This window comes from Mastacembelus armatus, chromosome 17 (genome assembly GCF_900324485.2).
Source record: "Mastacembelus armatus chromosome 17, fMasArm1.2, whole genome shotgun sequence".
In the NCBI taxonomy this organism is placed as follows: Eukaryota; Metazoa; Chordata; class Actinopteri; order Synbranchiformes; family Mastacembelidae; genus Mastacembelus; species Mastacembelus armatus.
Window position 1 is genome coordinate 6788880 of NC_046649.1, and position 14854 is coordinate 6803733.

The 14854-nt window shown below is 38.9% G+C and overlaps 2 protein-coding genes across 3 annotated transcripts; both read left to right on the forward strand.

Moving 5' to 3' along the window:
• Positions 1 to 2292: 2292 nt before the first annotated feature.
• selenop2 (selenoprotein P2) lies at positions 2293 to 4353 on the forward strand. 2 transcript variants are annotated; one of them, XR_003296073.1, is made up of 5 exons: positions 2293 to 2544; positions 2650 to 2862; positions 3188 to 3296; positions 3420 to 4055; positions 4344 to 4353. XR_003296073.1 is itself a non-coding variant. In XM_026313917.1 (4 exons), exons 1-4 carry the CDS (start codon positions 2306 to 2308, stop codon positions 3705 to 3707), a joined length of 849 nt encoding a protein of 282 aa, XP_026169702.1. In that variant the 5' UTR covers positions 2293 to 2305; the 3' UTR covers positions 3708 to 4156. The 2 variants fall into 2 exon arrangements, 1 of the variants encoding a protein (XP_026169702.1); XM_026313917.1 differs by lacking the exon at positions 4344 to 4353 and having other exon boundaries at positions 3420 to 4156.
• A 441-nt stretch (positions 4354 to 4794) lies between these two features.
• On the forward strand, positions 4795 to 12220 carry elovl8a (ELOVL fatty acid elongase 8a). The gene is made up of 8 exons (XM_026313911.1): positions 4795 to 4892; positions 6307 to 6362; positions 6483 to 6672; positions 7801 to 7881; positions 8167 to 8223; positions 8341 to 8455; positions 8608 to 8720; positions 11891 to 12220. Exons 1-8 carry the CDS (start codon positions 4887 to 4889, stop codon positions 12053 to 12055), a joined length of 783 nt encoding a protein of 260 aa, XP_026169696.1. The 5' UTR covers positions 4795 to 4886; the 3' UTR covers positions 12056 to 12220.
• The last annotated feature ends 2634 nt before the right edge of the window (positions 12221 to 14854 follow it).

Consider the following 14854-nt stretch of genomic DNA (forward strand, 5'->3'; position numbering starts at 1 on the left):
CTCAGAGCTTTATTCTGCCCTCAGACTCAGAGACGTGTACCCAGTGATTTTAATCAGGACATTGTTATGAGGGAACATGAGAAAAGCTTGAACTACAAAAAAATAACGCACATATTTGGATATACCAGGCATGGTAGGAGAGCAGTAAAAGTCACATGTATAGAGACCCTAAATTTAGAGCAATACCTGCAGGAAATGAAGTGAGTTAAGAGATTTCCAGCTCTTGAACATAAATAGACGAACAGTTAATAAAAGGAAATTTAAATACATTTTTTGAGTGCATGTATTTGCAGATTGTCTTACAAATGTGCAAATCCCATTAGTGTTTACTTTATTACATATTTCTGTACACATTCACTTTTTAGTGTACTTCTTTACAAGTTACAGTACACATTTACAGATACAGTATGTGTACACATTCATAACACTCACTTCCTTTTTAAATCTATTTAGAAATTTGTAGATTCATTTACATAATAACAAATCTCAGTACACACATAATGAGGTAAAGTTTCAAACATCTCTTTGCAAATGTCAAATACTACCAGGTGATGTATGTTAGCCTATGTAGCATCAAATTAAATTAATTTTGTTTGAGCCCGGTGTGGACTTTGAACAAATCACTCACATGAAAGATTAGATATTTGTTTTGTGGCTGGTGAGTTGTCTGAGGTAAACTGTAAAGAGAACATAATGGTCAAAACAAATACAAGTGACAACATACAGGTTAGGACTGATCAATGCATTTGATATTGCACAGTAGAGGTATACAGTACAGTACACATCAGTTTCTTGGACTGTCAATACAACTCTGTTTCTTTAAGCCTGTCACTTCTGTGATTGATTTTGATCTGTTGGGCTGTACAAAAGTGATTTCATTTGGTTTGTTTGTCAGTGTGGCATTCACCTCTACACAGTCCAAAGCCTGACTTGTGTAGTGAAGCAAATATGTCCTTCTGCTGGTGAACAGGGTTAAGTCTACAGTCATGATAGTGACTTTTGGCACACAAGTGTTTTAAATGCTAACCAGCACTTAGCATGTATGCTTAGCAGGCATGCTGACTGTGTTCACTCTTAGTTGAGCATATTAGCACACTAACATTTCCTTAGTATGAAAAGTTCAGCTAATGCACAGGTCAGATTAAAAAGAAAAAAAAAACTAACCCACATTCATCTAGAGAGTAACAATATTTACTGCTACAAAAAAAATCAAGGATTACATGACACATACATCATATCATATACATGACAAATGTTTCTAAATGTGTTTGCTCAGTTGTTGATGTAGTTACTTTCAATTTAAAGGCTTCTCTCTCTCTCTCTCCCTCTTTGTGTGTCTGTCTTTCTCTGTTTGATTTGGGGGAAGTGATTAGTCCACTGCAAAGGCTGTAAAAACAACAGGCTGTTCATATCAGTCACAAGATAGAGAGAGCAGAGGTAAGAGATTCTTTCTGGCCTCATATTTGGCTTATTTTTAATAACAGTCCTAATTTGAAGAGTTCATTTCTAAACCCAATTTTATGTCAGATGAGTAGGAGTTCTTTTAACTTTCAAAATAGTTACTTTGTTAAAATGCACATGAATTTAGGTGGTACTCTCCACTTAGGGGACACATGCTGTTTCTGTAATGTTGACGTCTTCTAGACACTGGTGTCCTGGTTGCTATTAAATTTATAATTTAATAGAATTTACAATTTTGTGTTAAATCAAATGCTAAATATGCATAATCAAATTGAATCAAGACCCTGTTTGTACAGACTTTATTGTTTGTGGTTATAAATATCTGTCCTTCTCTTTGTTTTTCGAAATGCCTGTTTGCCTGCCAGCCTGTCTGACCATTTGCCCTGACATTCTTCAGTCTCTTTGTTGTTTACCACATAATAAACTTGTTCTGCTGATTATCTCCACTTGCTGTAACAGACACAAAGACTAATTGCTTTTTAAAATTATTTTGAGATCAGGCTGAGTGGCCATTTAGTTCTAGGCAGGAACAACCTGCCAAAAATGTAATCTGCTTTTGTCTGCATGTCTTGCTCTGCATTGCAGCCTACACACTACATTTACTATTATGAACTATTGTTGGACAGAGGCTTTAGCACAAGATCAATAGGTGATAATGACACAGCTTTATTGACTACATCTTTTTTTCCTTTTATAGATTTAGGTTTTATTTTAATTCATGTCTTAAAACTAGTTTTTAGTTTAGTGATTTGAAAAGCTGCATATAAAACCTCTGTGCTAAAGGCAGTACTTGTATTGTATATTGTATATTGTCTTTTATCAAGCAGGTTTAGTCCGAGCAGCCATGGGGGGGAAAATGCACTCTCTCTTGTTGCTGCGGCTCTATACGGCCCTTCCAGGTCTGCTGTGGGCGTCACATGTCGCGCTGTTTGTGGAAGAGGACAGTGTTACCTCCAGGATCTGCAAACCGGCCCCACACTGGGATATCAAGGGGCATGCACCCATGCAAAAGCTGCTGGGAAATGTAGTTGTGGTGGCACTGCTGAAGGCTAGCTGACAATTCTGTCTCATTCAGGCCTCCAAGTAAAATACACACACACGACTTAGACCACGTTTGCACATGAAAAGATTAAAGGTGCAATGTGTAAAATGTGAAATTTTCTATTTTCTACCTCTATCTGTCTGTAGAATTCGAGACCTGCAGGACAGACTGAACCGCAGCAACATGACAGATGTGTCTTTCATGATAGTAAATGAGCGAGAGGCTATGTCCAGAGCAATGTATTGGGAACTGAAGAGAAGGGCTCCCCCTGGTGTTCCTGTGTACCAGCAGGCTCCATTACAAAGTGATGTGTGGGAGGCCCTGGATGGTGACAAAGATGATTTCCTGGTGTATGATAGGTAAAGCCACAGGCCTTTGTAGGTCAAATTTAGATACTTTCAACACAGGTTTAGCGTGTTTTATACAAAGACAAGCCCATTAGGGTTTTAACTCTAAATATTACTTTCGGCACCCTTGCTTCCCCGTGTTTAACTTCTCATTAATTTTTACCTTGCTTCAGATTAATAATATGTATATCCAACTGCCAACTTGTTTGTGATAAGATGGAGGTCCATTATTTGAAAAATTTTAAAAGCACAGTTCTGAGTCACACACAGCAGGAGATGCAAAAAAGGATCTGCAACACATGTAAATCAGTCTCTGAGATTTCTCCATTTTTTCCAGGTGCGGCCTCCTCACCTTCCATATCGTGCTACCTTACAGTTTCTTGCAACAACCCTACGTAGAGGCTGCAATCAGAGCCACTTACCTGAAAAATATCTGCAATTGCACTGTAAGCAATCACACAGAATGCACACAGAAAAGCATGGATCTGAATTGTAGCACAATTCTTAACAAGTGGTTTGTCAATGTTTTCCATTCTATGAAATTGTAACAGGAATTTTATCTTTCTCAGGCTAATTCTACTTTATCAAGTGGCAAGAACGAGACAGCACAGTTGAGTGTTAACCAAACTACGTTAGCTACAGTTCAACGGGCCACTGATGAAACAGCGGAGGAAGACAAAGCACCTGGAACTCATCAGCACATCCATCATCATCATCCTCACCATGCTCACCATCATACCAGTCATGGGAATCACTCCCAACATCAGCAGAATAGAAGTCAGAATAAAACTCTTCTCCATCCTGTCAATCATCATCATCACCACCCCCATCATCACCATCATCACCATAGAAAATAATGACACGTTTATTTACTAGGATTTTTACCTGCCACTTTTATCTTTACTTAGTTCCAATTTAATAACTTGTATTTTGGGGTAAAATACATTTATTTTGGGCTTTAGATCATATAGGTAAAAAGACAGGTCACTGGACATTTGAATCTGTTTTGGACAGTAGTAAAAGATGTGGTTCCTCTGCTAGCATTTCCATACCTGACTGCACTGTGTGGCTATAATAGCCAGTTCTGCCCTTTCTTCTCCCATTAATGAGGTCTGCAGTGTGAAACCTGCCTGCAGGAGGCTGCAGATGGATGTGTGGCAGGAGATGGGGTGGACTGACTTTAATTTACACAGAGCCAGAAGATGGTGTGTACTGCTGCTGAGCAAACCTCAGCCAGCTTACTGTCTGAAATGGATTTTTCAGGTTAGCTTAGGGATACATTTACTAATGTAGTCATTTTTTTATCATTTAAAATTATATGTCAACTGAAAAGTCACGTATTTTAATGTCCAATTTAAATGGGATGTTTTTTTAAGAGTGTGACTGTAGTTTGAATGTCATAAGCTGGAGTACAGGATTAACCTACACTATTACTGACTTTTGCATGTTTTCTATGTTACTTTCTTTCATTGTCATGAACCACATAAATACAGAATGAACTTCGAGATTTTTTGGGGAGTTTTTAAACACAATTTAAAGTGTAATTAATAACAAGCAATCTCTAACACATTAAAACTGATACAAACACTTATGTCTGTGGTCAGTGTAATTCATGATAGTTTAACTGAGATACACACACACACACACACACACACACAAATGAATACTGAATATAATTCTTCCCTCTGCTGTCAGGATTTCACGAATGAGGCAGTGGGTCTACAATGGGTTATTGCTGATTATTCTTATTGGCTCTGAATGAGCCACCATTTATCATTAAGTCAAATGAAATTATAAGAGTTACAATCATATGTACTCTAAATACACTGTAACACTGATAGATGGGATTTAGCTGACAAGTACTTGGCCTGCGTAGTACAAGGGAACACACTGCCATATGTCAAGCACACACACACACATACACATCCACACACATACAGAACAGGTGGATTACCCCAGTGCCACTTAACATATGGCTGAGATGCAGCATGCTCTGATCGGTGGAAGAGCTGAGGATAAAAACTACGACAATCAGAATGAAGGTAAGGGCATGTTCTCAAAGCTTACACGTTCTTGTCCAAAATCTGTTATTATTAAGCTTCATGTTAACATGAAATATTTAAGCCTGCATCTATTCTTGCTACTGACTGGATCAACATATACGTGAATCACATTAAAAGTTAATCTTTATCGGTATTACTGAGTTGTCACCATCATCTTTGCGTGGATGTCTCTTTTCATATTGCATTAAATTACATTAACAGTGTGCACCACATCCTAGTCTGGATATTGCAGATTGCTATAGTTGTCACTAGCACTACAATACATAATGACAGTATCAACCAAAATATTTGTGTACTGCTGTAGTATTCACATATGTATACAAACCTCAGCTGGTTGTCAAAGCCTGGCTCTGTTAGGGATTTCCTCTGTAAATCCTTATGAAGAAACAACAGGACGGGGCTAAACTACTTAGCTCTGTCCACACAGCTTGTTGCCTCAGCACAGTAATTACGCTTGGACAGAAAAGTATCTTCTATTATATATAGAATATATAAGAATAGATTCTTTTCCTTTCAGACTACCTTGTATATTGGATATTGCTCACTGTGGATGAAGGTACACAGTAAAGGTTTAACATGTTTAATTAGACAGTGAAATTAGGGTTAGGTTTAGTCAAAGACCAAAACTGAGTTGATCAATAGGCCAATCACAGGCAGAGCTCAAGAGGCACCGATATGCATGCACACTCTGCTTCATCTGAGATATAAAGGAAACTGAAAGAATAAAGAAATAACCTGCTGTGTGATAAGCTTTCATCTAAGAACACTAGATGGCAGCACTATCATATATTATGGTAAATTCATCACCTTGTTGTCCGAGTTAGGTAGAATTTCATCAAGAGGATTATTAGTTATTATCCTTTATCAGAGGTACATTTGGATTAGGCCTTAATCCTTGAATTATAATCCAGATCATCTCTGTGTGGCTTAATCAAATTATCAGTGGGGTGTTCCTGTTTATGTAACACTGCAGTTTATGTGTGCGATTTGTAAACAGAGAAATTTTTCTATTCTCTTATACAAAATGAAGTTCAGTGGTGTGTTTTCAGTGAGCATCACTTCCTCCTTCCTTCTTCTATGATGAAGGTTGCATGACTGAAGCCTCGATACAACAAACTATAAAACAACACAAAACAATAATGTTAGTGGAGGTAAGCAGAAGCAAGCACTATAAAATAACATAGAATAAGAACAAGAATACAGTTTTATGTACATGCTTGCTCAGCTTCTGTGAATACGTTTTTTGACCTTCAAAGCTGCTGTGCCTGTCATTTATTGCAACAGCATTTTTTTTCAGGTGCACTGTTCCCAGATTTTGGTTTGCAACACTGCTTGGTTCAGTTTTGCACTTACTAGATACTGAAAGTATTTCCCCTCACCTCACGGTTTCCAGGATCTCACCATCTGGCAGAAATTGCAGCTATTCTACCAGGGGATTCTGGAAAATGGAGGAAAGTCTTTGTTGTTTTATCAATATAATATCCTAGTGATATACTATTAGATATTTCTTACAGAAGTCAGCATAATCTTTGTCTTCATTATTGTCTTTCTCTGGCTTTTTCTCTATCTAGACAAGAGGACGGGGAGTTGGCTGCTGGTGTACTCTCCTGTGCCAATAACCTTTGTCTTCCTGTGTGACCTGATCATTATATGCGCAGGGCCAAAGCTCATGGCTAAGAGGCAGCCAGTCCACCTCAAGCCTGTCCTGATAGTTTACAACTTTGTCATGGTCAGCCTGTCTGCCTACACGTTCTATGAGGTACCATTTTAATCATATGCAGGAACTTCTAGAGAGGTATGGGGCAGCTGGATAATCTGCTGAAGAGCTTTTCTAACATTTTAGTCAAGTCAAAAAACCCGCAAGCAGTTTCTGACATGCAACAAACATAATACCTAGATCATGGAAACCTAAACCATCTACACAGGATTGACATATAGAAGAAATATGTATGTATTAACATTGAAATATCACATCCAGAGTTTAAATCTCAACATTTAATCTTTAAATGCAATTAATGCTTTTCTGAACAATAGAACAATAGATCAAATAACAAGGTGAAAGGGGTCAGTGCAAGTTGAAAGTGCAGTTTCTCCCAGCTCTAGGAAGCTTTTTAGCTTCTTTCAGGTTATTATTTTTATTCCACAACCCACAACATTACTGTTTGGTTCAGTCTTCATGCTCTCTTAGCAAATTTTGTGATTGGTGACAGGAGTTCACTATAACCAAGTATACATAAGTGCATCCTTTGCCAAAGTCAGATTGACACACCCCTTTATCAGGAATCAGTTTATGACGAAACATTAAGGACCATATCATGTCGTGTCATGTCTCCTAAAACATGTTTCCTAGCTCCTCTGTCCTTGCTTTTTTTCCTTGCATATTATGTGGTGGAATTAGGACACAAGGAAAAGATGTAAATTCGGGAAATAGGACATCAATGAGTGGAATTGGTATTTAGCCAGGAAACAACAACAAAATGTGAATAACAGAAAATATGAGACAGATTTTCTTCCAACAGGCAGCAGTTTTCAATGAAAATGCTTGAAAAGCCCAGTATCCAGCACCAACAAAAGCAACAAACAGCTGGTGAATATGAGCTGGCAGCTAAAGAGCTAACCAAACACTATGACTTTACAGTAAATGTTCCCAGTTTGTTTCTGTTGCATGTAGTGACCAAAACATCTATTTTAGTTTAATAGGAAAAATCCTCCATATCTGCGTGTCAGATGCAAATCTGTGGATATTCCTTTTATGTGTCCTGTCTATTATGGGAGTTGTGAGTTCAACAGGAAGTGATTTCACTTATTCACAGTGAATATATGTGTGCCAAAATGGGATGAAAGGTCCCTGTGCTGTTTGAGATGAAAGGAGCTTTTGTCTTTCCAGTTCACAGCCTCTTCCTGGTTGGCCAGATACAGTCTGCTGTGCCAGCCAGTTGACTACAGCGACAGCCCACTGGCCATGAGGGTAAATTTTTACAGCATGATATTTTATACAATTTTCTTGATAAGGTTTCCCTCTAGAATTGGTTTTATGAGTCTACATGCACAAGTTTTAGTGAACTAGACATGATGACTTGAATACATTTGAAGTAATTCACAAAATGCTTATGTCTCCTAAAATTACAGTTTAAAGACAGAATACTGTGAAACAAATTATCTGCAGTGGAAATGACACTCTGGAGACCATATTATAAGATTTTAATAAAGAATTTTAAAAGCAGGCTAATATATTTTTCATCCTGTTTGTCAGATGGCCAGAGTGTGCTGGTGGTTCTACTTCTCAAAAGTTATAGAGCTCAGTGACACTGTGAGTAACAAAGGAGTGAAGAGTGTTACTTACAGCAACACCAACATGAAGGGATAAATCTCAGTGTCAGGCTCTAAGATCTTACACCTTTCCTTTCTGTATTTTTATGTGGTTCAGATCTTTTTTATCCTGTGCAAGAAGAACAGTCAGCTGACCTTCCTCCGTGTGTACCATCATGCCGCCATGATCTTCAGCTGGTGGGCTGGGGTTAAATATGTGGCTGGGGGCCAGTGTGAGTACACGCCAACTCACTAGCTCGATTTCACGAAATGTCATGAAAACAGAACAAAATGCACAAATTATGTGGATTTAGTTCCAGAAAAACGCTGACACATTTGCTCAAAGGCATAATATGTAATACTCATCCTGTGTGCTTGTGCATAGTTTTTCTCATTGGTCTGATCAACTCCCTGGTCCACGTGGTGATGCATCTGTACTCTGGCCTGGCAGCTCTAGGACTGAGCATGACCAATCACTATCTCACCTCCCTACAGCTGGTCAGTATGTGTGTGTGTGTGTGTGTGTACATTCATTTCAATATTTGCTTTGCCTCACTTCCCTTTCCCTTCCTTTCTGTTTTCAGTTCAGGATGTTGTCACTTACTGCATTTATCCATAAATGAACCACTTTTCTAGGTTAATGTGGCAAAATGCATCTTGTATCACCTGATGGGGTAATTTTGTTGATCAGCTCTCATTTATGCTTCAGCATAATTCAGTCTGATTACACTGAACACCTGTTATAATAAAAAGAGTCTGTAGTTCCACCTGTAGCACAAAGACAGCCAGATCTGCTGCTACGGTAATGCATCTCTACGTAAAAATATATCAGTTTTGGAATTCATGTGAATATACACTCACTGGCCACTTTATTAGGTACACCTTGCTAGTACCAGGTTGGACCCCCTTTTGCCTTCAGAACTTATTAATTCTTCATGGCATAGATTCAACAAGGTGTTGGAAACATTCATGGCAGCATGCAGTTGCTGCAGATTTGTCAACTGCACATCCATGATACGAATCACCCATTCCACCACATCCCAAAGGTGTTCTGTTGGATGGAGATCTGGTGACTGTGGTGGCCATTGGAGGTCAGTGAACTCATTGACATGTTTAAGAAACCAGTTTGAGATGATTTGAGCTTTGTGACATGGTGCATTATCCTGCTGGAAGCAGCCATCAGAAGATGGGTACACTGTGGTCATAAAGGGATGGACATGGTCAGCAGGAATACTCAGGTAGGCTGTGGTGTTTGAACGATGCTCAGTAGGTAGTAAGGGGCTCAAAATGTGGCAGGATAATATCCCCCACACCGTTATACCATCACCAGCCTGAACCATTGATACAAGGGAGGATGGATCCATACTTTTATGTTGTTTATGCCAAATTCTGACCCTACCATCTGAATGTTGCTGCTGACTCATTAGACCAGACCTGTGCGAACTGTAGCCTCAGTTTCCTCTTCTTAGTTGACGGGAGTGGCACCAGGTGTGGTTTTCTGCTGCTGTAGCCCATCTGCTTCAAGGTTTGATGTGTTGTGTGTTCAGAGATGGTATTCTGCATACCTTGGTTGTAATGAATGGTTATTTGAGCTACTTTTGCCTTTCTATCATCTCAAACCAGTCTGCCCATGTTCCTTTGACCTCTGACATTAGAAAGGCAACTGCCGCTCATTGGATATTTCCTCTTTTTTGGCCACGTTCAAAGTCACTTAAATCCCCTTTCCTCCCTATTCTGATGCTTGGTTTGAACTTCAGCAAGTCGTCTTGACTCCGTCTACATTCCTAAATGCATTGAGACACAATCATGTGATTGGCTGATTAGCTCTTTGTGTTAACAAGCAATTGAACAGGTATACCTAATAAAGTGGCCAGTGAGCGTATAGTGTCCCCAGTATTCTAGCCTGGCCGGCCACACCCGCTCTGTTCTTAGTGAAAGCATGTGGGTCTGGATACCCTGCCATAGAGTCTTTTCTTCCGGTCTCAAAAAGGCCAGGCCAATTACAGCTGTTAATTTGCAATGGGGCGGGCTTTACACTGCAGTCATCCAATCAGATTTAAACAAGCTTTGCACAGCACATAGGCACTGACTTGTTTATAACATTGCTTAATGCCAGTCCCAAGCCTTTCTACAACTGGCTTGTCCTGTTTTCCTACACAGAACTGGTGATAACACCATGTATTCTCATGTGTTTACAGCACAAAACAACAATAGTCATTCGCTAGCGCACGTCATTCGCACCATTCCCCTTGGAAATCGATCTCAACCAAAGAGATTCCAGACTAATTCTTTGTATAGAGTTAGTCTGGGTGGCCAGGCTAACTGCATTCCACATTGGCAAGTCTTTGCCTGTTTTGGTATAGTTTTTGGTGTATGTCTCTCATACGTTTGTGTTTATCATGCTGTAATAAAACTACAAAACAAAAATAACTTGGATGCAATAACATTTACAAACTTTGCAGCCTCGTCAGAATTTATTAGAAAAGACTCAGCTTGCACATTGTGCTGTGGTGGTGTTTCAACTGCTTTCATCTTAATGTGAAGAAGGGCTGGTTGAACACAATCAAATGATTGTCCTCTGTACCACACACAGAAAACTGAAACACTGAAATTACAATGTTTGGTATAAAAGCAAATGGGAAGTCAGAAAAAGACAAAGCTGCTGTTAAGAGTGGCTAACAATGAAACTGCTCGTGCTTAAAATAAATGAACACTGTTGTTGCTCTGTAAAGTGGTTTCATCAGTTCTTAATTGAGAGTAGCAAAATGATACACACTATCATCCTTTGAAAGCTCTGTGTCACTTCAACACAAGACATACTAAATCTTATCTTATCCTATCACATCTTTCTTATCATATCTGATCTTATCTTAGACTCTCTCTTAAGGAGGCTCTTAAGGAACAAATTCCGCAAGGGCCGGGTGGACATATGGAGCTATAGTAAGCTAATCTACTACCTAGATCTTTGCCTTACCACAGTTTTAACACAGAGGTCTACAGCTTGGACTTCATAGTTTCTCCTGACATGCAGTGGAAATTGTGGGTCCTTAAGCACACAGGTGTGTGTCTTTCTAAGCAATTCAATGTGCCACAGTTTTTGCCATGTTTTCAATTTGTCCTAATGAGTTAAGTGTAAATCGACGGGAGAAAATGGAACCTCTTTCTGGAAAGGAAAATAAATTATTGCAAACACAGTGTAATCAAACATCTTGGGTTTACTGAGCAAAATAAAAAAAAAAAAAAACAGTGAGCTATGTCTGTCAGCAGCAACTTCCTTTGTCCTATCCATATGCCAAAGCTGCATATACCAGAAAATCCTGCATTACAGCAACATAAATGGGAAATATGAGATACAATCCAGAATTTAATGTGACAAAACCAATATATAATGTTAGGACAGTTTTGAGTGTTGTTTTATGTTTTGCTGCTTTCCTGTCATTTTTTTAACATTGAATTATACCAAATTCTTGGTATATTTTTTTGGAAAAGATTTAGTTTTTTTCTGTCATCATCCATGCTGCTCTGTCTTTACAAGAACAAACAGTCTAAAAATCTCAAAGGCAGGTTTTTGTGAGAATGTGTATTTCCTTACATGTGCTTATTCCTACTCAGTGTCCAGATAATCTGCCAGTTGGTGACATCTGTCTCTCCCTTACTTCTCCCCCTAGCTCCAGTTTTTCACAGTAACCATCCACACCACCTATAACCTGTTTGCAGAATGTGACTTCCCTGACTCCATGAACATGATTGTGTTGGCCTACTCCGTCAGCCTCACTGCTGTCTTCAGTAACTTCTACTACCACAACTACCTCACCAAGAAGAAGCCGACATAGGGAGATGAGGAAAGAAATCAGGTGTATATGAAAGTTCTGGGGAAAAAGAGGGAAAAGCTAAGATGAAAGTCTTAGCAACATGGGAAAGGACAAAGCAGTGATGATAGAGGGGACATAAAAAACGAATTTTCAATTGTTAACTATGTTAATTACTACCATATCTATAAAAATATAGCAACTGAGAAGTGGAGCATATTTATGATTTTGTTTAAATTGGTCAATAAGTGAGTTATGAATTATATATGTGGCTTGAGCAGACACACACGCACACACACACACACACGCACACACACACACAATTATACTTATGGTTTTTTACTAACCACATTTATTCATCCTTTTCTTTTGTCTAGTATGAGACCGCAAACACACTCAACACACATTAACCCTGCTCCCATCATTCCCTCCCCCAGTAATTTAATTCCTCCCTCCCAGCCAATCAAATGCTGGATATCATTAGCTCTGTATCCCACATTCTTTTTGTAGTCTCCATTTTAGATCAGAGCTCTACTCCCCAGTCTCTACCATTTAATCTCTCTTAACAACCAGGAGACCCCAGCCCACCCCACAAACCCCCCTGGACCATCTGTTATGAAAGAGACAGGGTGAAATGTAATTGCCTGAGTCCCATTCACTCCCCCTTGTGGACAGAAATGAAAGGACCATTAGAGTGACTAAATTAACAGTATCTTTGGCCCTTAGATTATATTTCCCCTGTCATCATCACTTATTCCCATTCTGTTCACTCTTTTTCTCAACTTTTATCTGCAGCAGCATATTGCTTTTGACTATGCACTCTTCCAAACTCTGCAGGGGGTGGACAAAATAACAGAACACCACATGAAAAAGCACTTTGAAGTGACTAAATCAAAGTTTGAAAGACAGCTACTCAGGCAAGTCATTTTAATACCATTCAGCACAATGCGGCAACTTGACAAAGTGTGTGTTTTCAAAGGAACATGAAACAACTTAGAGAGAAAGCAGAAGACATTTTGGTGTAGAAATGTGATGGATGGGGAAAAGAAAAGAAAGTGGAAAGCAGAGATTACAAGCCATAGCACTGCATTCAGAATTAATTTACACGTTTCTCACCTCTGTATGCTTCATCATACATGGCTTAATGTAAGCTTAAACACAGTAGCGACTTATATGATGTTATTCATATCTTTTGAGATGTTTCCTATTAGCATGAAATAAAACTTCTTCCATTCTGCAAAACAAAACTGAAGCATTATAGGAGCCTACTCTAGCTATCAGAGACATTGATCCCTCAAAGAACTGGAGGCTTTGTGTCTTGTACACACATGTACACACATTTTTACACAGCAAGACCAGAGGGATCAGATAACTCTGGCCATGGTGGCTCAGAATTTGCTGTAACTCAATGGGACATCATGGTCGCATACAGAGCAGCATACATTCCTGGTTATTGACTGTAAGATGAGTGCTGCATGGTGAAAAATTAACCAGGAAAAAATAAAATGATCATAACATCTGTCATATCATATTAACATTGTTCTTAAATCTGATCAGGATCAGCACATATTGTTCATACAGAACAGTAGTTGTCAAGCTTCACTTTAGACCTGTAAACCAGCAGTATTAGAGGCTTCAAAAATAAATTAAAATTTAAAAAATGGCCAAACCAACGATTCAGTTTTGTGAGAACAGGTATAATAAAAGGTAGGGTGACTCCAAGTAGCAGTAACAAAAATTACCCACTGGTCTAAGGGACTGTGATGGACTGGTGACCTGTCCAGGGTGTACCCCTGCTTTTCACCCAAAGAGAGCTGGGATAGGCTCCAACAGATCCCTGTGACCCTAAATAGGAATAAGTGGCTATAGATAATGGATGGATGGATGGATGGATGGATGGATGGATAGATGGATGGATGGTCTGATGGATCACTTTCTTTTTTACTTTTTTAAAATCCGAACTTTCCTGCCTGCCTTGAACCTTATACCAGCAGGGGTTTTTTTTCAGCAGTCTGTGCTGTCTTGTATTTAAAGATATTTTACCTTTACACATAGTCAGTGATATTTTGCACAATGATGATGAAATCATCTCCAGCCTGCTGAAAATAATCTGCCTTAGAGGTTTTGAAGCCTTATATAACACATTCATCTGAAACACATTTCTGCAGGTGATGTTCATTGTTTTTTTGTTTTGCTAGTGGTCTGACAAGATATCGTCTCTGAAGCTCAGATAATCTGGTGTTTGAGTTTTAAAGTCAACTAAGCACAAAGTAAATGAGAGGTCCACACAGTGGAATCAAGAAAATCTATTTATCTATTTTAGTTTGTTTGTTTTATTTTTGTAGGTGTGTGTATGTGTAATAGCACAGGGTAAAAAACACAAATGTTTCAGTGATTTTTCTGACCTTTGCAACTGTCTTTTAGCTTCAGAGATTAGTTTGTTTTTTACTTTTCACTGGCTGTCAATCAACTCATTAGCTGTGCCAAGTGGTTACCTGTAATCAGGGATGTCTCAAGAGCTGCCTGTCTAGAAACTTTCAAAGGCTCCTCACAAGATGCAACTCCACCTCCAACAAAGAACCACACAACCACATACCCATAGAGCTATATAAAACTGTGTGCGTGTGTGTGTGTGTGTGTGTGTGTGTGTGTGTGTGTGTGTGTGTGTGTGTGTGTGAATGAGTATAAAACAAGACTCTATGGTCATTGCTAAAATGACAAAGGACACAGTTGTGTAGCAATACAAGCCATATTTTGCTGCTGGCAAATACTTAATCTGCTCTTCACCTTAATACAAGTGTGTTACAAGCACACACACACACG